Here is a 22,854-nt window from a genome sequence, read left to right as displayed (position 1 = left end):
AAGTTTGGAATAGAGTAGTCACTTTGGAAGACGACAATCAGGCATCCACACAACATGACCAGTCCAACAAAGTTGATGTTTAAAAATAATTGCTTCAACACTGGTGATCTTTGCTTCTTCCAGTACACTGGCATTAGTTTGCCTGTCTTCCCAAGTGATGTGTAAAATTTTTCGGAGACACCGTTGATGGAATCTTTCAAGGAGTTGGAGATGGCATTTGTTATGTACTGAAGTTCTCACCCTGGGCCAGCAGGGGGATATTGTAGATAGTTTTCACTCAGGTCCACATATGCAAATAAGGGATTGAAAGTGACGTTCAGTGATTGGATAGTTACAGAAAGTGGTTACTGTTGCGTTGTAGTGGAGCTCTATATAAGCAGGCTGACTGAACCCTTCAGTTCAGTTCAGTTCTGTTCTGGCCTGTGAATAAACAGAGCTGTTTGAAGAATTGCTGTGTCGTCTGATATGTTCACCCACAACTTAACAGCCTTTATAAGCTTGAATATTATACAGGTGCCATCTCTGTTCTCTTTTTGGCACCAATCAAGTACTTCCTTTTCCAAGAAGTCTCTTTCCCACCTGTATGGGGGGGGGGTAGTTTTAAAAGTGCTTTTTATTGTTTCATTGCTTGTTGTTTGCTGCTCCTTTGAGAGCCCTGGGCTGGTGGTGATAAACCATACACAAATGCAATGTAATCAAGACAATTTACAATCAGAAGAGTAGGGTGTGTCCTCTAAGTCATGAACACACTAAGTCAAATTACAGTTTAGCTGGGTGTGGCAGCGGAATGACCAGGGAGGAGTAAAGCGGCTTTTGTTATTATCTCATGGTCAGTTGGCAACACTAACCTCTAATTTATTTCTGGTCACCTGATTCATAAAGCATAAATCCATGTGACTTGTGAAAATAAAAGCAGTGGTAAGAACATCATTAATTTGCAGAGTTTGAAAGCATCAGTGCAAAGCCAGAGGGAACCTTGTATGGTCTGCAACCACCTGGGAAGGGTGCTCCATAAACTGGGTGCCAGCACAGGAAAGACACTGTTTCCAGTAGGTTCCCCTCCCTATTGGAGGCTGGTCCATTAGGATGAAGGTGGGACCATGTAATCAAGATGCTCAGGGTTTGCTCAGCAGATCTCAGCACGACCCACCTCACAGCAGCTGTATTCATAGAGACATAGAAATGTAGAATTGGAAGAAACCATGAGATTCATCTAGTCCAAACCCCTTCAATGCAGGAATCACTCACCCAACATGGGGCTTGAACCCACAACTCTTGAGATTAAGTCACATGTCAGAGCTATTGGGAGGCCTGGCTGAGGCCTAGTCAGAGCTATTGGGAGGCCTGGCTGTGGTTTCCCAGCTCCACTCTCCAACTTTTCCATTTAGCAAGGTGCTCAGTCCCACTTGCTTCCAGAAGGGGGAAAAACAAGCCTGAGAATTCCTTTTATAGCCCTGCTGCTATAGAGGCAGCTGAGCAGAATTAATACATGGCATCATAGTGACACCTCGTGGTAGAACCAGTGAAGTGTCAGATGCAAAATCTAACACTCTTTTTAAAAAATATATTCATTATTTAAATTGAACTCAGGGGATCCTCCACCTGCCAGCCTTTCAGATAACACATAACTTTTAAAAACTTATTATTAACTTTATTTTTCAGTTTCTGAAAATACACAAAATTAACAATCCCCATATAACGCCCCCTGCAAGAAACATTCCATGGACATACAATGTAAATACTGCAGTCAAACATGAAGCATGTTTGTAAATAGTTTAGAGTTAGAGTTTATTACATTGGTTAAGTCTCTGTCTTAACAGGTTGTCCCTGAGTGAGCTGGGGGTAGCTGGTGGTGAGAAGGCCACATTGTCCTTTCTGGTGTTCTGAATAAACATGGGCCATACAGTTTCAAAATCATTTTTTTTAGTTCCCAAGTGCTCTGAGATGCTTAATTAATTTCTCTTTAAGGGCTGCATTCCATAGCCTCTCCCACCAGGTCCCTGTGGCGTTCAGTTAGAAGCTGTTTTCCAATACTGTGTTGTTATTTATCTAGCGGCAGACATGAAAAAGATCAGTAGGTCCTTAAACAATTAATTATTATGGTCATCTGGAAATGGATCTAGCAAAGCTAGCCTCAGATCACCTCTCCCATGCTAGAAGGAACTTATTTTCACAACCAGTTACTCTCAAACAATATTGTTGTGGTTGTTTGCAATTTAATTTGGAATATATCTTGCACCACTAAGCAAGTAACCTAACAACCAAGGATCAAATGTGGCCCTCGGTGCTTTTCTGTCTGGCCCTTGGGACACTCCCCTGGCCCCACCCCTCACCAGCTCAACTTCACACCTTCCTTGGGAGTTTTTGCCTGGCTGGAATGTGTCCTTACTCAGGAACACAGAGAGATGTTTTATGCTAAGTCAATCCATCCGTCTATCTAGCTCAGTATTGTCTCTACCCTGACTGTCTGGGGTTCCTCACAGATCCAGCCTAAGATCGCTGAGCTCCTTCAGTCCATCAGCCTTTCCTCCTTTTAGTGCCTCACCCCATTCGTCCTCCCCATCTGCCAACCAAACTCTCCCAGCTTTCTCTCTCCATACTGACAGGGTGATAATGCTGCTGTTCAGAAACTAATTCTTCCTCGTCCCCATGGCAATAAGTAGTGGTGAGAGGTTTAAAGCAGCAGCTGGGCAGGGCGGCTCAGTGCCTGGCTGTGCTGGATTCCTGGCACTGGGAATCAAGGTGGATGGGGCTGCATATGTCTACAATGTTTGCATGATGGGGTACTCATTTGGCCCCTGAGGCTGTTTTCCTCAAGCTATTCCCCTCCTGCCCTACACCTGGCAACAGGTAAAGATGAGGCTCCATCAGCTGATTGGCAGACCCTGCCAAGCCCTCTTTCCTTGCCCAGGTGCTCTGCTTTCAGACCCTTCCTGCAAAGAGAAGACTCGTCACTTGGTTGAAATGGCCCATGGGAGCTGAGCGACCTCAGGATCTGGCCTGCCATCTGGAGAAAGGTTTTCCACAGGATGTTTCTCAGGACAACAGGGAGAGTTCCACAATCAATATTACACCCACAAAAAGTGAACAGGGGTGCTTTTCTCCCTCTCTCATCACACACTAACCATGACAGCTATGCTCTCTTTCCAAAAGCAACTACTAAAGCAGCTACTCTACTCCAAACTTAAAAATGGAAAATGTAATGCTGGTGGTCAACAAAAGAGGTTTAAAGACTCTCTCAAGGCAAATCTAAAAAATGTAGTGTAAACACAGACACGGGACACAGGTGGCGCTGTGGTCTAAACCACTGAGCCTCTTGGGCTTGCCTATCAGAAGGTCGGCGGTTCGAATCCCCACGACGGGGTGAGCTCCCGTTGCTCGGTCCCAGTTCCTGCCAACCTAGCAGTTCGAAAGCACATCAAAAGTGCAAGTAGATAAATAGGTACCACTGTGGTGGGAAGGTAAACAGCATTTCTGTGCGCTGCTCTGGTCCGCCAGAAGCGGCTTAGTCATGCTGGCCACATGACCTGGAAGCTGTACGCCGGCTCCCTCAGCCAGTAAAGCGAGATGAGCACCACAACCCTAACGGTCACTTATGGACTCACTGTTAAAACCGTGTTTATGGAAAACAATCTTACTCGGCTACGAGTGATCGCCAACGCAGAAGCAGCTCTGTTTCCACAGCCAGAGACAGCATTGCTTCTGAGTAACAGTTGATGGAAGTGACAGGAGGAGAGAGTGCTCTTGTGCTTGTGGGTTTCCCTTTGGTGGCCTCTGATTGGACCACTGTGAGACAAGGATGTTGGAACTAGATGGGTCCCCTTTGGCATCTACAGGGCATCTTCTTATGTTCTTAGAAAATGACTCTTTTTTGGAGAGTTGCTTGCCTACCCCTATGTGGGAGCATCCATAGGAAGGTGGCCATTTCAGCAGCCAGTGGGGAAGTCGGTGGTTTGTCCGGGAAGTCAGCCAGAGGAGGTTACCGGTAAGCAAGCTCTGAGGACAGTGAGAGGGGCCAGACTCTATGGAGGGGGCTTGCAAAGCAACAGTTTGGTCAACTGACCAGGGAGAAAAAGCCTGTCTGATCCATATGTAGTGGACCTGCTCCAAAATTAAAGAGGTATGGAATATTATATACGACGAACTAAAAAAAATTATAAGAACATTTCCAAAAAAATCTGAGGCCTTCCTGCTTGGGATTGTAGGGAGAGAAATACCCAAAAATGTGAAAGGAAACTTTCTGTGCGCAACCGCGGCAGCAAGAATTCTAACTGCACAAAATTGGAAGGGGGAGAGGGTTCCTTCAAAAACTGAGTGGCAGAACAAACTGGTAGAATTTGCCGAAATGGCTCAAATGATGAATAGGCTGAGAGGTAATGTAAATCAGGACTTTGTCCAAAAATGGGACATGTTAAAGAACTATTTGATGAAATACAACAGTGGTGCAGTGTCTATGACAGCGTTTGAATGATTTCTGTACATATGGTATGAATTATAAAGTAAAAGGTTTCAAAAGCAGTAAGAAACTATAAGATTGTATAATTAGTTTAAAGTTACAATTATATGTTTAATAGGAAAACAGAAAAAGTAAAGGCATTAGGGGGTGGTGAGAAGTCTTATGTATATTTGTAATGAATGTATGGTGAATAGTATTGTATAGAATTGAACTGTCATTGTTTTGTAATCTCCCCCCCAAGACCATACATACTAATGTAATGTTATTAAGTAAATTCAGTTTTTTTTTTTAAAAAAAAGCCGTTTCATTGTTAGAAATCAGCAAGTGGAACTTCTGAGGGCCTGGAGGTAAATGGGATCACCTGCTAACTTCTGCAGATCAAACTGCGGGTTAAAGGGACAGCAACAGGCCTGGCTTATAAGTTGGTAGTAAGCCTGATTCCATGGTAAGACATGCCCTTTGCATTATGAAGTTCCTGAGTTCAATCCCTGGCATCTCCAGGTGAGAATGGGAAAGATGGACCAAGAGCCTGACTTGCAATAAGGCACCTTGCTGTGTCATGGGCACCCATTCCCCACCCCCCAGCTAGCCAAGTGGCTGTACATGCTGAGTTGTCAGCAGGTATATTAAGTGTGCACGCTACAGGCTCAAATCCCTGTTTAATTGCTTGCTTGCCTGTGCTGTCTGAGCTCAGGCTCCATAAAGTATAAAAAGAAATAAAAGGAAATGCTTTTTTTAAAAAAGATCCTTTCTTTAGCAATGCTTCTCGCCCCCACATCCCACTTTTTAATTCTGAAGATCAGGCTTTTAAATCTTGCCTAGCGCTTTCCAAAAAGGAGTCCCTTGGAAACCACAAAGGTCTGATCTAATAATATACATGGTGTACATTTTGATCAGCATTTTTTAACTCAGTATCCATATACTAGCAGTCCTCTATTGGAAGACAACTCCAGTTTAAAGCGAATGACCTCCCTCAAAGAATCTTGGGAACTTTATTTGCCAGGGGGGCTGGGAACTGTAGCTATGTGAGGGGGAAGCTACCACAGCCAAGATTCTTTGGGGACGTTGTGGGCTTTAAATGTGCTCTAAAGGTATGGTGTATGTACACAGGCGGATTCATAACCTGGGCCTGAATTCGCACCCTTTGCTGTTAAGGGGGGGGGGGATACTGTGCCCCATCCCTACTAACCCCTACCAGGCTTTCTCTTCCTGCTAATAAAGCTCAGAGCCTGGCCTAGAGTGGGTGACTGATGCTTTCCTACATTAATCCTGAGAACTCCTTATGAAGATGGATGCACAGCCCCAGCTACTGCCTGTCCCCCCAGTTGCAAATTGCCAGTGATTTTCAATTTCCCTCTTATCTCTCTTTTGCTTTTCCTCCCTGCTCTTGCTTGACACCTCTGCCTCCTAAGCAAAGCATGGCTGCAGCACAGACTCCATTTGCAAAGGGGTTGGGAGCTCTCTCTCTCTCTCTGTGTGTGTGACATGTTGCAAATTGCCTCCTGTGAGGGTGCTGGAGAGACAGCTGGATGTGAAGAGGCTTGGGGAGGAGGAGGGGGAATTAGAAAACCTCATTTCTCCTAGTGCACTTGGCTCGTCCACACAGTTTACATTGTGCTTGCAGCTTTCTGTGTTCCCATTTAACTTGCACAGGCCACATGAAGTTACTATTAAACAACACAAACCTTGATGGTGTTAGCACCTAGTTAGGAAATCTTCCCAGCAGCACCATCTTGGAACTGTTTCCCCAGAACTGCAAGAAGTTTAGGGGCCCAGGAGTGGCACATTTTGAGCAAAATTTGGCCACCCACAAACTTGCTCTATGGGCATAGTCATAGGGTAGCAGGGCAGGCAGTTGCCCCGCCCCCAATTTCAAGTAAATAATTAAAAATACTTAACTGACCAATCACGTCACAGATAGCTCGGTACTGCCCCTCCTCCTAAAATAAATCCTGAATACCAGCACCTCCAGATTTTGCTGCTTCTATACCAGGGTTAATTGCCACAAGTCCCCCCCCCCCAAACAGTATCATGGGAACTGTAGTTTAGCAAGGTGTTGCGAAAGGGGAAAAATATTCTTTGTGGTCCCCAACCCTTTCTCATAGAACTACACCTGTTATTTATGCATTTATAAATATTGATTTATTACATTTATATTCCACAAATTAGATACATTTTAGACCAGAGATAGGTAACCTCAGACCCAGGGCTCAAATGCAGCCCACCAGGTCTCTGGGCCTGGCACCTGTGACTCTCCTTAAGCCACACCCCGTCCCTGGCCTTACTTTCCACCTTCCTCTAGTGTTATTTTCCCTGACTAGGGCATGATATAAGTAAAAAAAACCACTTCTCCTTTTCCCCTACGCGGTACCAAGAGCCCATATAGAGTCCTTTCGTAGGTTCTCTATCGATAGGAGAAAATAACAAGGCCAACCAGAGAATATTAAGAAGCAAAGCAGCTAGTAAGCCTGGTCTTTATTAACTGTTGCAACAGGGTGCTCCCCCACACGCAGGAGAGAGGAGGAGGACCCCGAGCCATGTGTGCAAGCCCTTATATAGACATTTTAAATTTCCTGCCCTGGAGTCCAAGACCACCCCCAGAAACATCATACATACATCATAGAAGGGGTGTAGCCCAAGACCACCCCCCAGATACGTAGTACCTACATCACAGAAAAGGCGGTCTACAACAGAAATTTGAGTGCGTTGTTTTTACCCTGTCTGCCAGGTTACCTGTTAATGGTCACTTGACTGGATTACCTGGGGAGCCTGGCCATTCTTTTGTAATGATAAAACTTAATTCCTGAGCCTATTCACACCTTAAATGTGCACTTAAGGCAGGATTTGTGAGGACAGAGACAATGGGGAGGTTTCTGCATTTCCTTCAACCTTGTAGAGAAATATTTGAGGTGACTGAAAGAGTCAAAATGGCTTTAGTACTTTTCCTGTGGGTTTTGGACATGTGGTTTATAAATTTATATATGTGTTTGCTTTGTACATTTATGAACATTTGTTATATATACATATAAGCCCTAAAAATTCTTGTAACAAGCATGTCTTTGAACTCTTGATACAGAAGTAGTGTGTATGTGTGTGTGTGTGCATGAGACAGTGGGATGTGGCCCCGGAAGGCTGCCTGTAAAATGCGGCCCTCAGAGTGCCAAAGATTCCTCCCCCATGTTAGGCTGCGTAGGCACCATACCTCTAATGCACATTGTTTCCCGTCTGGGGGGAGGGGAAGAACCCAGGACGCTATCGTCGTCCTCCAGCCACAATTCTCAGCACCCTTAATAAACTACAGTTCCCAGGATTCTTAGATGGGGGCCAAAGAAAGTGCTTTCAATAGAAGCAGCCTCAGTCCCTGGGCTGAATGGCCTGAGGTTGCTCTGCAGAGTGGGGGGGGGGTCAGTCCCACGGCTTAGAAAACGGGGGGTGGGGGGGTGGGCTCCTGCTTATTCCCTTGGCGCCCGAAGAGGTTACTCCATGCAGTCCCACGACCACCACCTTGGGCAGCTACTCTTCTTCGGTGGGGGGGGGGTTCTTGCAGTTTCGCGCATGCGCCGCAGAAGAGCCGGGGGCTTCCACCTCCCCCACCATTTCCTTGCGCGGGGGGAGGGGAGGGGACTGGAGCATGCAAGGCGCCCCCCCCCCCGCAAGGCAATAGCCCCCTGGTAGCTCAAGAAGCAGAGGCGTTTGTTTATGTGGGAGCTCAGCCCCTCCCCTCCCACAACGCCCCCCCCGCCGGGTGGCGGAGATGGTTCGTTCCCTCCTGCTTCGTCTCCCCCCCCTTCACCAGGGCAGATGGTACGTTCCTCCGGCCAACATTCAGGCTGGGGAGGGAGGGAGGCAGATAGAGACCCTCCTTTCTTTAGCCAAGAGCGCTTAGGCTGCTGCTGCGCCACCTTGCTGGGGGCTCGTAGGAGAGAGAGAAAGGCGTCTCTTCCTCGCTGCTGGGCAGGCCGGGCGTGGGGCTCCCCCCCTCTTCCTCCCCTCCCCCCTTTGGGGGTGGCATGACCCTCTTCGGCAGCCGGGAAGGGGGCTGGCGCTGTGAGTACCGCTCCTGTGTGTGTGTGTTTCCCCCCCTTCCATAACCCCCGCCTCACCCCCGGGTTGCGTACTTGGGAGGGGGGGGGAAGTCGCCCTCCTCCCAAAAAGGGGACTAGGAGCGGGGGCTCCACCGCCCGGAAGCAATGAAAGAGGAAGGGGGAAGCGGGGGGGGGGGAGAGAGGAGGGTGTATCCGCTGGGTCCCCATCAAAAGCCCCATGCCGCCTCCTTTGATTTCGCTGCGCAGGAGGGGCGCACGCGCGCGCCCTTCCATTTGCTTTGCGCCTCTTGCTTGCAGAACGAAGCAAGGGGGGGGGGGTCCGCTTCCGAATCCTTCAGAGACATCTTTGCTGGGCCCAACTCTGGGTGGGAAGAAAGTTGGATGAGGATTGACGAGAGCTCTCTCTTAAAAAAAAGAGAGAAAGAAATTGGCATTTTTTATTTTTTTATTTTTTTGAGGCCTGCCAGTGGCGTAGCGTGGGGGGTGCAGGGGGGGCCGGCCGCACCGGGCGCAACATCTGGGGTTAGGGCAAATCCACAGGTTAGGGGGCGCAAATCCACGGGTTAGGGGGCGCAAATTACTTGCCTTGCCCCGGGTGCTGACAACCCACGCTACGCCACTGAGGCCTGCAGCGCAAGAGGTGGCTAGGGCAACTTGGAGGGGTCTCGGGGTGGGGCTTCTATGAACCCCCAGGCGGGGACCTGCCGTGGGACCGGGCGCTGATGCACTTGGAGGCCGTTTGAGGGTGGGACGGAGAAGAGTTACTGGACCCCTCCTCCCCGGCCCTTGCTCAGGAAGACCCTCGCTGGCTTCTATGTCCATCCTGAGACTCTGGGCTCTTCAGATTCTGGGAAACTTTCCCTTGCCAGACCAAGAGGAAGCATCTTTGCCCTGGGATGAGGAAGTCGGGACCCCTCCCCACATTTCTCTACCATGCACGAAATGGGGCTCAGGATGCCTGGGTCCAGCATGCCAGTTGCCCAAGGGCTCCAGCTCAAGGCCCCTGATGCTGGGCCTTTGATGGTGCCCTGGAATTGGAAGTGCCCAGGCCCAAGGAGCACATGCCCAGCCTCAGAGGTGTGCCAGAGTCCAGTGGCAGGCAGGGATTCTGCCCCTTTGGCTCATGCCCAGTGGCAAAAAATGTAAACACTTAACATGGTGTTCTAAGTAATTTTTCAACTTGGTTATAGTATTAAGATGCAGTTGAGCAGGCAAGTCTTTTTATTCCCTGCTGTCCTGCCAAGTAAAGGACAATAATGAGATGCCGCTTTGATTTGCCTTGTAGACAGATTGTGTAAATGAATGGGGAGGCTGAGGTCTCTTTGGTCACGCCCCCCCCCCCCCCCCCATGCTGGGACACTGCCTCTGCTGACACCATTAAGTTGCTTTAATTGTTTTTAATACTGTATAGTTTTTATCGCTGTAACCTACCCTTAGGGTGAGTAAATTAATAATACCTAATAATAATAATAACGCATTTCAGTTCCTTGTATCTACAGTATAGAGACTACTCTTGTCTGTACACAAACCTGAAAAATCTAAGCTGGTTTATATCCCTGTGAGATGTTCTAAGGATCTGCCCTGCCGGAGGGGGGTCAGCCTTGGACTTGGTTAGGGGGTCCCTTCTGGAGTGACAGCGGCCTCCATTCAGCCTGCCCCCTCCTGGGCTTCTGGCCTCCTTCTTGCCCTGGGGTTTCTCTCTCATGGTCTTCCTCTTTCTCTAGATCTCGACATGGCCCGGGAGCCTAAACTGAGCCACGCCAGGCCAAGCCAGAAGAGGCAACACAGCGGAGGCCTGTACCCGTGAGTCTTTTGTCACCACGGATTGGATCCGGCTGTGCAATGTCCCGTTTACTGTGTCTAGGCAGGGAAGGGCAATCTGTGCGGCCCTCCAGGAGTTGTTGGACTCCAGCTCCCATCAGCCCCTGCCAGCCAGGTCAATACTCGGGGTGATGGGAGTTATACCAGTTGCTTATGACCTGGTCATGATGCCCGCCCCCTCGGAAATGGCCCTGAGAATCTTCTTCACTGCCTGGGTTGAGTTCCAGGGCACCCCCTGGCATGGAATTCCTGGTTGCTGGTGGTGAACTATTTATTTTTATTGATTTGCACTTGTTGCCTTCGTGTTCCACCTTCCCCCGTCCCAAGATGTTGAAAATGGTGTACATAGTTCTCCCCAACCTCCTTTAATCCCCCACAACAACCCTGCGAGGTAGATTAAGCGGAGAGGCGTGACTGGCCCCCGAGGTCACCTGGTGAGCGTCATGACCGAGTAGGGATTTGAGCACTCCTCTGCTGGGTGGTGACAAGCTGCCGTTTAAAATTCCCCACAATGTCCAGACATGGTGTTGGGACGTTGTGGGTATTTCGAAAAAGCCTCTGCTTGGTCTAGAGTGGCTGCTTGGCTCCCATCAGGAGGCGTCACTGCTGCTTTTTGCACCCAGAGTTGCTGGCAGATGGTTTTTGCCACAGCTACTCATGCTCTGGTAACTGAAAGTTTCCAGCCACTGTTTATCCTCTGGCCAAGAAATGTGCTGCTTGCTATATTTCTGTGCCTCTTGCAACTGGACTCCAGCTGCCCTCAGATGGATTGTTTCTTTTCTTCATTAGCTCATGACACGCAAAGCTGGAGCAGTGCTAGGAAAGGGGAGCATGGAAGCCCAAGGGATAGGTGCAGGCTTGACTACTGCACTAAGTGATAAGTGGGGCTGCTCTTGCAAACTGTTCGGAAGCATTGGGCTGCTCCAGAATGGGACAATCAAATGGTTAGCCAGAACTTAAATGCGGGAAACGTATTTGTAGCTTTGCTTCAACTCCCAGTTTTCTCTCAGGCAGACTCCAGGGGGAGAGCTTTTTCTATGGTAGCATTGCGGTTGTGGAACCCCCTCCCCCAAAGCCACTAACCTGGCCTGGCTGCTATTCTGCTTTCTTTTCGATGCCACCCTGTTTCATGTGCATGGGCTGCGTTCAGTTTCTTATTTTCCAGGACTGTAGAAAGAGGGAAGAGCACTGTGCTCTTCTATCGCTGCTTTGCTTCATCTAGATCCTCACGTGGAGGGTATTCTGCTGCCAAGAAAACAGATTATAACCCTGGGATTAGGCAGAAGGGTGGCTTGTTGGGGTTTTTTTGCATTTATTTATATGGCTGGTAATGGAAATTGTTTGGTTGTAGCTGTTGAGAAGAGGAAGCCGTGGGGATGGGGGGAGGCAGTGACTGCAAGACTCTTTTCCCGTCCTCTTAGATTCTGGTGGGATCCGGTACTGGTTATCCAGCCATAATCTCTGCCTGATCTCCCTGTGTGAAGGAGCTGTGACACGAGCAGCTTGTAGGTAGGACAGAAACGGCTCCAGGGCAAAGGCAAGACAGAACAGGAGGTTAGTGGTGCTCCCAGACAGGGATGGGGTTGTTTTTATTATTAATTTAGAACAATTGTAAACCTGCTTCATAGCCCTGAGAGGCTTTCGGTGCATCTTAGCGCAAAAAAATTGCGACCGGGCTGTTGAGATATCTCAGATGAGTTGCTAGCAACAGGATTTGTTGTGATGATTGGATTTCCCCTGCAGAAAGGGTAAATGGGCGGGGGATAAGAGATGTCGTTTTGATGCCAACGCAGTTGTGCAGATGCTGCAAAAATACATCCAAAAAACACCTGTCTAGAAGCAGACTCGGGAAACGGTTGGGTGGCCACTTACGCATTGCCGAAGCTGAGGAAGCCTAGCCCTGAAAGAGAGAGAGAGACCCCTCTGCCTGATCTTAACAGCTGAGAGGGTCTGTAGGGAAAGGAGGCAAGCTTTCATATATTTGTGGCCTTAGCCGTTCAGGGTTTTAAACACCAGTGTGAGCTCCTTGAATTGGCCATGGAAATGAACTGGCAATTATAACAGGAGTCGTGTCTGTTATAAGCGGAACCCCAGCCAGTAATTTTGCCACTGCATTTTGGATCATTTGAAGCTTCTGAGTTGTCTTCAAGGGCAGCCCCATGTAGAGCACCTTGTAGTATGGCAGTCAGGAAGTTACCAGAACATGGACTACTGTGGTCAAGGTGTCTTTGTCCAAAACCAGCAAACTGGATGGAGCTGGTAAAAGGCACTCCTATTTATTTATTTTTATAAATACAATCCTAGTCACTGAAGTCATCCAAGCCTCGAGTGAGAAGGCCAAATCCAGGAGAACCCCCAAGCTATTGCCCTGTTCCTTCTAGGGGAGAGCAGCCCGCTAGGACAGCCTATCTCAGTGTTTCCCAACCTTTTTTGGGCAAAGGCACACTTGTTTCATGAAAAAAATCTCGAGGCACACCACCATTTGAAAATGTTTAAAAAATTAACTCTGTGCCTATATTGACTATATATAAAGTAACTCTCTTTAATAGGAATCAAATAAACACAAAGAAAGTATTTTATAATTACTTTATTATGAAATAGTAAGTACCGTATTTTTCGTCCCATAGGACGCTCCGTCCCATAGGACGCACCTACTTTTTTGAGGGGGGAAATAAAGGAAAAAATTTTTTCCTTTATCTCCCCCCCAAAAAACCAGGTCGGGGAACAGTGGGATGGCGGTATTGCGCCTCCCCGCTGTCCCCCAAGCTTGTGGGGCTGGCCCATGTCTGCCTGGCGCGAGGGGCGCTCTGCTTCAGGGCGCCCCGCGCGTCCGGCGCAGGCTACAGTCCGCAGCATGGGGAACCCTCTGTTTCAGGGCGCCCCATGCGCCCCCCGGGTGCGCAAGGCTTGCGGACACCTGCGTGGAGCACGGGGCGTCCTCCGAAGGGCGCCCCGTGCTCCGCGCTGCCAGCTGACGCCCGCAAGCCTTGCGCTCTCGGGGGGAGGTCCCCCGGGTGCGCAGGGCTGGCCTACAACAGCGTGGAGCACGGGGCGATGGGATGTGGGAGGGAGCTCGCTCCCGCCCCGCGTGTGCTCGCCGCCGCCGCCCCGCCTCTCGCCGCCCGACTCGCCCGCCTCCCTCCCACGGCACACCAGGCAACGTCTCGCGGCACACTAGTGTGCCGCGGAACACCGGTTGGGAAACACTGGCCTATCTCTCCATCTCTTGGACTCAGAAATTCAGGATACATAACAACTCTGTCTCTCCATGAGTTGTTTTGACGGAGGAGGTTTTCCAGTTAAATGTAACTGCTATAAATCCTGGGAATAGTGATTTAACTGTGGGTGTAAAAGGCAGTTTCTTAGTAAGCCCAAGCCCCACTCGCTGATGCTGACCCCTGTCCTGGAGCCCTTGCACAGGGTGGCTGCAAGCAGCCATCTTAAATTTTCCACAATGCCACACAGCATCCGCCATAAGGCTGCTTTGGGACATGGTTGGAAATTTTAAAATGGTGGCCGCCTGGTACTGATTTGCTGTGCGCTGGGTGAGACTGCTCTGGGAAGCGGTGTCCTCAAGATGTGCCTAGGGGAAATCAATGGGGTCTGGAGGAGAGCGAACGCTGGAGGGGACTGAGGCGATTCCACCCACCCACTCCCAGGATTGTGGCCTTGCAGGCCTGTGGTCACAGGAGTAAGAACCAGTGTTGCTGAACCCACAGATGGAAACTTGGAAAACAAAAGGACTGAACAAAGCCTCCCAAAATAACTTGGAGGGGCAAACAATAGCTGCTACGCAACAGCTTTTCCCAAATTCCTGGCTTTGGCTTCCCTTGTGGCTGCCAATGTGCCGTCTCGCCGTGCCTTTAAAAGGAGGGGTGTTGCTATTGCCGGCCGGCGTGAGCCATTCTTCAATCCTTCTGAAACCCTATAGCTCCCTTTGTTCTGCAGCCCAGAGGAATAGGCCCGGGAGCTGAGCACCCTCCCTGGTTCGCAGGCCTTCTCCTCCTCCACCATTTGGCCCCTGCCTGGGTTTGGCACTGGCTGAGTTCCAGGATCTGCCCCGTTGCATACAAAGAGCCTGTGAAAGAAGAGAGGAGCGACCACAGGAAAGCAATAGGTTTTATTATGGCCTTCGCCTTCGCAGGCCTTCATCACTCAGGTTCTTGCCCACCAGAGCTCAGGCCATCCGAAGTGTCTCTTGTGTATGATACACACTTTCCTGCCTTTTCTTCGACACTCTTCAAGAAATCTGGTCTGCTGGAGCCAGAGGAAGAAGGGCTGTGATGCAGAAAGAAACCCCTGTGCCATAAGCCAGGGTCTGTGTATTCTCCCTAAAGATAACGACACACCCATTCTGGGCATTCTGTACCCTGTGCGAAATTAGCCGTGCAAATGTGCTGGTTTATTTTGTGCAAGTTCTTACGATTCTGCTAGATATGGGGAAGGGACGATCAGCTGCCCCTTCTACCAGTGGCAGTCCTGCTGCTTCTGCTCTGGAATTTTTTTGGGTTCCTTGTAAAACAATAAAAAAAAATTAATCTGCAAAACATGGGTCAAGTAACAGCAACCAGAGGACAGCAGTGTTTGAGACTTGCAGGGCTGGCTATACAATAAGATGACCACCAAGGCACCCCAGGAGAACTCCCCATTCCCTGCCCCATTCTTCAGTGAGCAGTCCCAGAAGAAAATAATGGTGGCCACAACTGGCTGTTGACATTCCCCTAGGCTTTTTCTTTTTTTTAATAGACCTCTGTATTTGTAGAATCTAAGGATAGAAAGAGTCCTTTTGCCCCCCCCCCCCCAATCTGGGCAGTTTCCAGCACATATAAAAACATAATAAAACATTAAACATTAAAAGCTTCCTGATACAGGGCTGCCTTCAGATGTCTTTTAAAAGTTGTGTAGCTCTTTATCTCCTTGACATCTGAAGGGAGGGCATTCCACAGGGAGGGCGCCACTACCGAGAAGGCCCTCTGCCTGGTTCCCTGTAACTTCGCTTCTTGCTTTGAGGGGGAATGATGGCTGTCCTGTTCGCCTTGTGTGGTTGGGCCAAACGGTGGAGGGGGGGGTTCCACGCCCCCCGCCACCTTCCAGAGCCAGTTTGGCCAATGCCAGAGCCCTTCCTTTAGGAGATGGACAAGCCTGGGACATGGTTGCTGCTGTGCTAGGGAGATTTCCTGAGTGGACAGGCAGAGAAAAGCTGCACAAAACAATCTCCTGTCATCGAGGCAGCCACTACAGAGATTGACGGTGCAGATGCACAGCGAGGGGGAGGCTTCCGAGAGGAAGCGGAGCTGAATTTTTTTTCAATTATTCTGCAAAACATTCCCGCTGATGTCTGGCAACTTGGCTCCCACGCACTCCCTTGTGGGATGGCAATCACTTTCTGGCTCTGTAGATAGAATTCGACACACACATACCCCTGAATGCCAGAGGGAGTTGGAAATAAGGGGGTCTCACCCCCCAACCACCCCCTTGATTCTGGACCCTTTCCTGGATCAAACGAGCGGATTTGTGCAGGCTTTCTTCTTGGGCAAAGTATCTTGCGTGGGAGAAGCTGGGCAGGAACGCTGGGCCAAGATGAGGGCAGGGAAATGGAAGATTCCCGCTCCGTCCGGGGGGGACAGGAACGGCCTAGCTGGTTTCCCGGGAAACGAAGCCACAGCCGTACACCGTTCGGGACTCGTGTGCCTTTTAATAGTCGCGTCGGGAAGAGGGAATGTTGGCAGGTGCAGCTTGCAATGTAGTCCAGAGAAAAGCCACACCCCCCCCTTTAAAAAAATGTCATGCAGGAGATGAAAGGGCCCAGAGCCCACCGCTTTGGGGTGGGCCAGATCAGCCCATAGGGGCTTCGCCACAGCGTTCCTTCCCCATTCTTTCGCTTGCTCATGTGGCATGAGATTTATTACAGTGCCTTCCTTCAGGGGAGGCGTTCCTGCTGACAGCCTTCCCCCCTCCACCCCTTTCCATTTGGACCTGAAGGGTAGGCAGCTGGCACACAGAAACCACCATCCGTGAAATGTAAAATCAAGAATCTCTGATGGAAGATCAGCAGGGGGTGGAGGGTGGGGGTCCGGGCTGATTCTTCCACTCCGGATAGAGCGCGTTTCTCCCTGAAAGAAGCCTTGACCCAATCTTACTCCCCACACTTTGGCCATTGGGCAGGCCGGGTGTTGTGAAACTACAACTCCCATCAGCAGTCAGGGGGTTTAGGAGCTGGAGCCTCCTCTCGGGGGCGGGGGGCAGGGACCGCCTTGTCTTCCCTGGTTAGGGGTCCTGGAGGATGTTCTTGCCCCTTCCAGTGTCTGGAAGAGGCTCCTGGGCCTGTTTCCTCCCCATAGGCCAGCAGAGCTCATAGCCAAAAGGGAGGTGCTGGGTGCTTAAGGTTGCCCTACCTTCAACTTTTTAAAAGAAAAGAAAACTCCCCTGGTTCTTTTACTTGTGGGAACAGAAGGAAAATCCTGCAGGCCGGATTCTACTGGAATAAAAGGAGTAAATCAGCCCCTACCTTCCAGCGACCACAAATGCTCTGGGGAAAAAGGATAAGTGGCAGGCACTCGCTTTCAAGTGGCATAAATATACGTTTTAATATAGAATATAATTACGTAACATGTGACATATTGCAATAACTGTTTAGGATCTGGTTGTTTTGCTTTCGTTCTTCTGCCCCCCCTTCCCTTCTGGCTACCTCCTCCAGTGCTCAAATTATTGGAGAAAAGGCAGAGTGGCTTAAAGAAATCTGCAAACTCAACCCCCTCTCCCACCCCGATCCCTCCAGTTTTAGCCAAATCATGGCTCCTGTAGTACTCCTCTGGAACAGTAGCTGAGGGAGCAAACAAAAGGGACAGAATTGTAGGATTGTAGAGTTGGAAGGGACCCCCAATTCTCATCTAGTCCAACCCCCCAATCACAACTGAAGTCAAGGGGTGGGGGTTTGCTGGCACCCCTGCAACTAAAGCATTACTAACCTTTCTCCTCTTTAGTCTCAGGTGCACCAGGGCCAGTATAAACTGGAAAATGAATATACACTTGAATGCCTAAAATCTGCGCAGGGGAGCTTGCACCATGCATGATTTGGCATGCTAAATATGCTACCGCATATAGACTCCTGTCATGCTGACTAGTTACAAAACCCAGATTTACTTCCCGTTTTGCAACCTTCCTTTATTCAAGCCGAAGCACCAGAGGAGTTGATAGGGCTGCCTCCTGTGGCAGGTCAACATTTGAGATGCGTGCGGCAACACAAGTCTTGTTTCTAGCAAAAATTGTCGCAAGGCGCCTTGCTGACGGCAGAAAGGCAGTGTAGAGATGGAGCGGCAGCGTGATGCAGTGGTTAGAGTGGGGGTGTGGGGTGAGGTGCCTGTGGCCCTTCAAACAGCACAGGAACACCCAACTCCCATCATTTTTAGCTATTGGCCTTGTTGGCTGGGACTGATAAGAGCTGGAGCCCAGGGATAATTGCTGCCTCCTCCCCCCCCAGGCTTCCCATCTCTGGGCCAGGAGTGGTGGAAATAAAAGGCATAACACTAGGGAAAAATGTTTATAAAATCAGGGCATTTACAGATGATATGATTGTGATGGTGGAAAATCCAATTAATAGTACAAAGAAACTTTTAGAGAAAATGGAAGAATTTGGAAAGTGGCAGGATTTAGATTAAATAAAGAAAAAACAAAAATGATGGTTAAAAATATGGATAATCAGAGCAAAAAGGATTTAGAAGAAGCAATCGGATTGCAGAGAGTGAAAAAAGCAAAATATTTGGGGATTTACTTAACAATGAAAAATACAAAGGCAGTTTTCCATGCGCCTGTCTCGTGGTGCAGCGGAGGATGTTGAGAAGCATGAAATGGCGCTGAATTACCTTTTCTTCTCTTGTCTGCAGCAGCACCTGCGACCTGGACTATGAGCTCTATAAAGAGGATTTGCCCTACAGGTGCGTTTTGGGGCTTTGCTCTCCCTCCCTCATTGCCGGCCCATCAACATAACGGGTGGGAGTGGGTTTCCCCCACCATATCCTTGGACTTCAGCAACAACCCCCCCCCCCCGCCCACATTTGAGCTGTGGTTTCACGGGGATTCTGCAACTGACCCTCTTGCTCTCGTTTCCTGCAGGGTCTACGAGTACCAGAAGATTCCCCCGCTCATCAGTCACATTCCGGTCAAGGCCAGGAGAAGCCACTTGGGGGCCGGGGGCAAGGCCAGCTTGGGTCCCCACGCGGGGCTGAGGGGCAGCAGCAGCTCCACGGCGGGCCGAACGAAGTGTAAGCACTTTGGGGCAGAGAGGGCCTGGTGTCTCGGTGCCAGGGGCACTCTTTCAGCATTTAGCGCCGATAGTGAACGAGCCTGTCAAAGAATGTTTGCAGTCCAGACTGTCTGAGGGACGGAAAAGCAGTCTTTTTGGATGTGACTAAAATCCCACACTGACAAGCACCTGGGTGGCCTGTGGGCTAGGAAGTGAGTCTAAAAGGGAGCAAAGCTGAAGAGCAGGGAGTCTCGTGGAAGGGTGTAAAGCAGGCAGTGAAGTGGGAAACAGTAGTCAGGGAGATGGGGAACGAAAGGAATTTCATGTGTTGTTTTGCACTCAGCAGCCAGTCTTTGGGGTACAGGTTCTATGGTTTTGTTTCCATTTATCTCGTCCTGATGTGTTTCTCGCAGAAACATGTTACTATATTGGCCTGAATATAAGCCACACTTTTTCCCCAAATTCCGACCATGAAAAGTTAAAGTGTGGCTTAAATTCGCGACCTTACAAAAATCGACTTTTACGAGACAAGTGAGGCAAAATGGCGGGCGCCACTACAGCGCGTAGCTCCTAGGACCACCAGCACAAGACACAATTTTAAGGGAGCAGCTTATATTCGGGTATTGTCTTTTTTTTCTCCCCCCCCCCCCCCCCGAATTTTAAAGAAGTAGCTTATTTGTAGGTACGGCTTATATTTGGGCCAATACGGTACTTCGTTTGGGCTCTGAGTTCAAAAAAGAGCAACACTTCATAGGCACCTTTGTATCCATGCATGTGCCAAGGCCCTTTTGATTTGTAAATAGGAGCTCCTTGCCCACCACAGCTTCCATGAGCTAAGGAGAGCAGCCAGCTGACCGCGGTTTTGATCCACGCACTTGAACACAACTTGTAGCCTCCCCCCACAGCCTCCCAGTGACAGAACCAGTGAACAGCTGGTGTGAACCCCTCCCCACCCGCGTCGGTTTCTGCGGAGTTGTGAGTAATGTGGTTTGGGCCGCTCATGCTGTCTTTCCCTTCCAGTGCGAGCAGAGGAGCTGCACTCCATCAAGGGAGAGCTAAGCCAGATTAAAGCTCAGGTGGACAGCTTGCTGGAGAGCCTCGACCGGATGGACCAGCGACGGGAGCAGCCCACAGGTGAGGCGCGTGAGTGTTGAGGAGCTGTGAGGATGAACAGCAGCATTTTGTTGCAGGCCTTAGGCACAAGCACACATGCACACAAAGCAAAGATCAGATTCTCTGGTCACAAAACTGACCAGAAATTGTAAATCGTAGCTTCCTTCTCTACAGCAGGTGTTTCCCCAGCCACTCTGGGCGGCTTCCAACAGAATATTAAAATACAATAATCTATTATACATTAAAAGCTCCCCTAAACAGGGCTGCCTTCAGATGTCTTCTAAAAGTCTGATAGTTGTTTTTTTCTTTAACATCTGGTGGGAGGGCGTTCTACAGGCGGGTGCCACTACTGAGAAGGCCCTCTGCCTGGTTCCCTGTAACATGGCTTCTCACAGAGAGGGAACCGCCAGAAGGCCCTTGGCACTGGACCTCAACATCTGGGCAGAACAGTGGGGGGTGGAGACTCTCCTTCAGGTATACTGGACCGAGGGCATTCAGGGCTTTAAAGGTCAGCATCAACACTTTGAATTGTGCTCGGAGCATAGCAAACCTAGGCTCAGTGCCTAGGTGGGAGATTGCCTGGGAGCACCACAAACGGCACCCGGCACCAGGAAAAAGGTGGTATGGAAAAGTGTGATGAATGGGTAAGGTGGTGTGATGTGGCCAGCTTGCCTGCTTTGTCTGATCCCTCAGGCTCCAAGGAGGTCAAGAAGAAAGCAGCCGCCAGCACAGAGGCCTCCTACTCAGCAGGGGAGACCACCCGGAGGAAGGAGAGCCCCGTGCAGGATGGCCGGGCTGCTCTGCCGGAGGTGGACAGTGCAGAGGAGAGCACAGACACCGAAGAGGCGGTGAGTGGCAGCGCCGAGGGCGGAATAGCAAGAAGGGGAGCAACCAGGAGGCTGCAGGTCTCTCCCTCTTCAGTGGAAATTTGGGAACGCAATGCGTGTTTTTTGTGTGTGATACCATGCAGATACAGTACTGCATTTTATTGCTACAGCATTGCAAACTGCACCTGTCCAGAGCGTCAATGGTCAAGGTGATACCTTATGCAGAAAAAGCTACTGGGGTCTCTCAGGATTGTCTCTTGCAAGAGCCCACTGAGCCTTCCCCCTCTGCCTTTTTGTGCAAAGCAAGGCTGCACTGTTTCCTAAGCTTTTCCGCCTTGCCTGCATCTGCACCATTAAGCAGGGGCTGTAGCTTTGCATCTCATTATGTGCCCCAAGACACACACACACACACACACACACACACACACACACACCCCCCTTGCAAGCTCGGGTGGGAGAGCTGCTATGAGCTCTCTCAGGCTATTGGAAGCCCACTAACTCCACAAGTTGCACAAAGGTCAGGTCACGGCCATCATCAAATGTTGAGTATTTGAATGGTTTTGGTTTGATCAATGTTGTGTTTGTCATGTGACTTGGAGGGACTGTGCCTATCATAGAGGCAAGATGGCCAGAGGGACATGGGGAGGGGGAGACTTGTAGAGCAAACATCAGGGGCCCAAATTCTGCAGAGGAGTTTAGCAACCATTCCTGCTTTTCTCAGGGAACTCTGGGAATTGTAGCTCCCTGAGATGAATAGGTGGTGCCTCCTATTGACTCTCAGCACCCTTATCAAACTGCAGTTCCCAGGATTATTTGGCGGGGGGAGCTGTGCCCATCTAAAGTGCTTCAACTCTGCTTTAAATATGCAGCGCAGATTGGGGCTGAGGATTCAACAGAGAAAATGCTGAGTTATGCCTCAGGGACGAGGCTGACAAAGGCTCTTCTTTCATTGCAGGCAAGGAATCACACGTTGGACCTGGAAGGCAGCCAGTAAGAGGACCTGGAGTGCCCCCAACCCCTTTGCCCGGCGTTTCCTTCCTGTGTTTTGTATTCCTTCCGATGCCTCTGGCCGGTGCTGCGTCCAGCGTCAGTTCCCTGCCGTCAGGGCTGGTGCAGAGGCCGAGAGGCCCACCACGGTCTCCCTCACACCTTTTTCTGGCCTGGCAGAGAGAGACTCCTGTGGCGCGTTCGAGGGAGTAGCAGCTTGGTGTTCTTTGTTGTGAAAATTAAAATATGCCAATGTGGGAGACGGGTGGGCAAAGCAGGCAGTGCCAACTTCGCACTTGCCCAGCTCAGCATTAAACAAAAAATAAAGCAGTTGCCATCTCCTACTGATAATGATGTGTTGCTTGCTGCCTGTCTTAGCTACAGATTCACCATGTGCCAGGCCAGATTGATTGCTGCCTTTTATCAGTTCTGAGCCTGACATGTCTGCTCAGAAGTACATCCCATGAGCTTCAGTGGGGCTTCCTCCCAGGTATGTGGGCAAAGGAGTCCCCAGCCCCCCAGATGTTGCTGGACTGCAACTCCCACCATCCCCGACCATTGCTCAATTTGTCTTAGGGCTGAGGAGTTGTAGTCCGAAGCATCCAGACGCCACCAGGTTAAGAAAGGCTGCTCTAGACTCAGAAGATAAGCCCTGTGGGATCAGACACAAAGCCCATCCAATCCAGGGATGGGAAATCTGTAGCGCCCCAGATGATGTTCTCCCAGCTTCCATCAGCCTGGACTCATATGCCTAATGATCAGGGATGATGGGGAACTTCAGCCAAACATCTGGAGGGCCAAAGAATTCCCACTGCAGGTCTAATCCAGCATCCTGTTTGCCACAGAAGCTGGTTGGGTGCTTCTGGAAAGCCCAGGTGACAACCAAAGCCTTTTCCTGAGGAGTTTCCCAGCAGGGACCGCTGTTTAGAGGCATCTGTGTGCTGCCTTGGACCTTGGAGGTGGCATGCAGCCATTGTGCCTAGTCGTCACTGGTAGTATTTTCCTTCATATAGGACTTAATCCCTTCTAAAGGTGTTTGCGTTTGTGGCTCCCAGCTGCACAACCTGAAGCAGTGCTTCGCTTTCTGCTGAACCTGATTTCTAATACTACGATGATGCAGGGAGGGGGAACAAATATTCTGCAAAACCATAAGTGTCCCTTGTGCTGCTTTATTGCACCACCAGACAAGAAAGACAGGAGTGATTACCGCAAGTACATTTTGCAAATATGTTTGAACTTGTAAAATCCACTGGTCTGAAACTTGGCAACTGGCCGGCCTTCTCAGTCTTCTATAATAGCACTGGGCATGTGCGTTGCCCGTGAGCTTCGTAGAGGAGCTGCTCTGAGTTCAGACCATCTTCT

The 22,854-nt window shown here is 49.9% G+C and overlaps 1 protein-coding gene across 2 annotated transcripts; it reads left to right on the top strand.

Annotated features, from left to right (window-relative positions):
- The first annotated feature begins 8,274 nt into the window (after positions 1-8,274).
- Positions 8,275-21,843, top strand: LOC309346982 (heterogeneous nuclear ribonucleoprotein C-like 2). Of its 2 annotated transcripts, none has more exons than XM_081871394.1 (7): positions 8,275-8,503; positions 10,227-10,305; positions 18,210-18,257; positions 18,436-18,584; positions 19,586-19,699; positions 20,372-20,526; positions 21,461-21,843. In XM_081871394.1, exons 1-7 carry the CDS (start codon positions 8,467-8,469, stop codon positions 21,497-21,499), a joined length of 621 nt encoding a protein of 206 aa, XP_081727520.1. In that variant the 5' UTR covers positions 8,275-8,466; the 3' UTR covers positions 21,500-21,843. The 2 variants fall into 2 exon arrangements, with proteins under 2 accessions (XP_081727520.1, XP_081727519.1); XM_081871393.1 differs by having other exon boundaries at positions 8,277-8,503; positions 18,207-18,257.
- The last annotated feature ends 1,011 nt before the right edge of the window (positions 21,844-22,854 follow it).

The sequence above is a fragment of the Podarcis erhardii genome, assembly GCF_964252035.2.
Source record: "Podarcis erhardii genome assembly, chromosome: 7".
NCBI classification, from domain to species: domain Eukaryota; kingdom Metazoa; phylum Chordata; class Lepidosauria; order Squamata; family Lacertidae; genus Podarcis; species Podarcis erhardii.
This window is presented reverse-complemented; position numbering and strand designations above follow the sequence as displayed.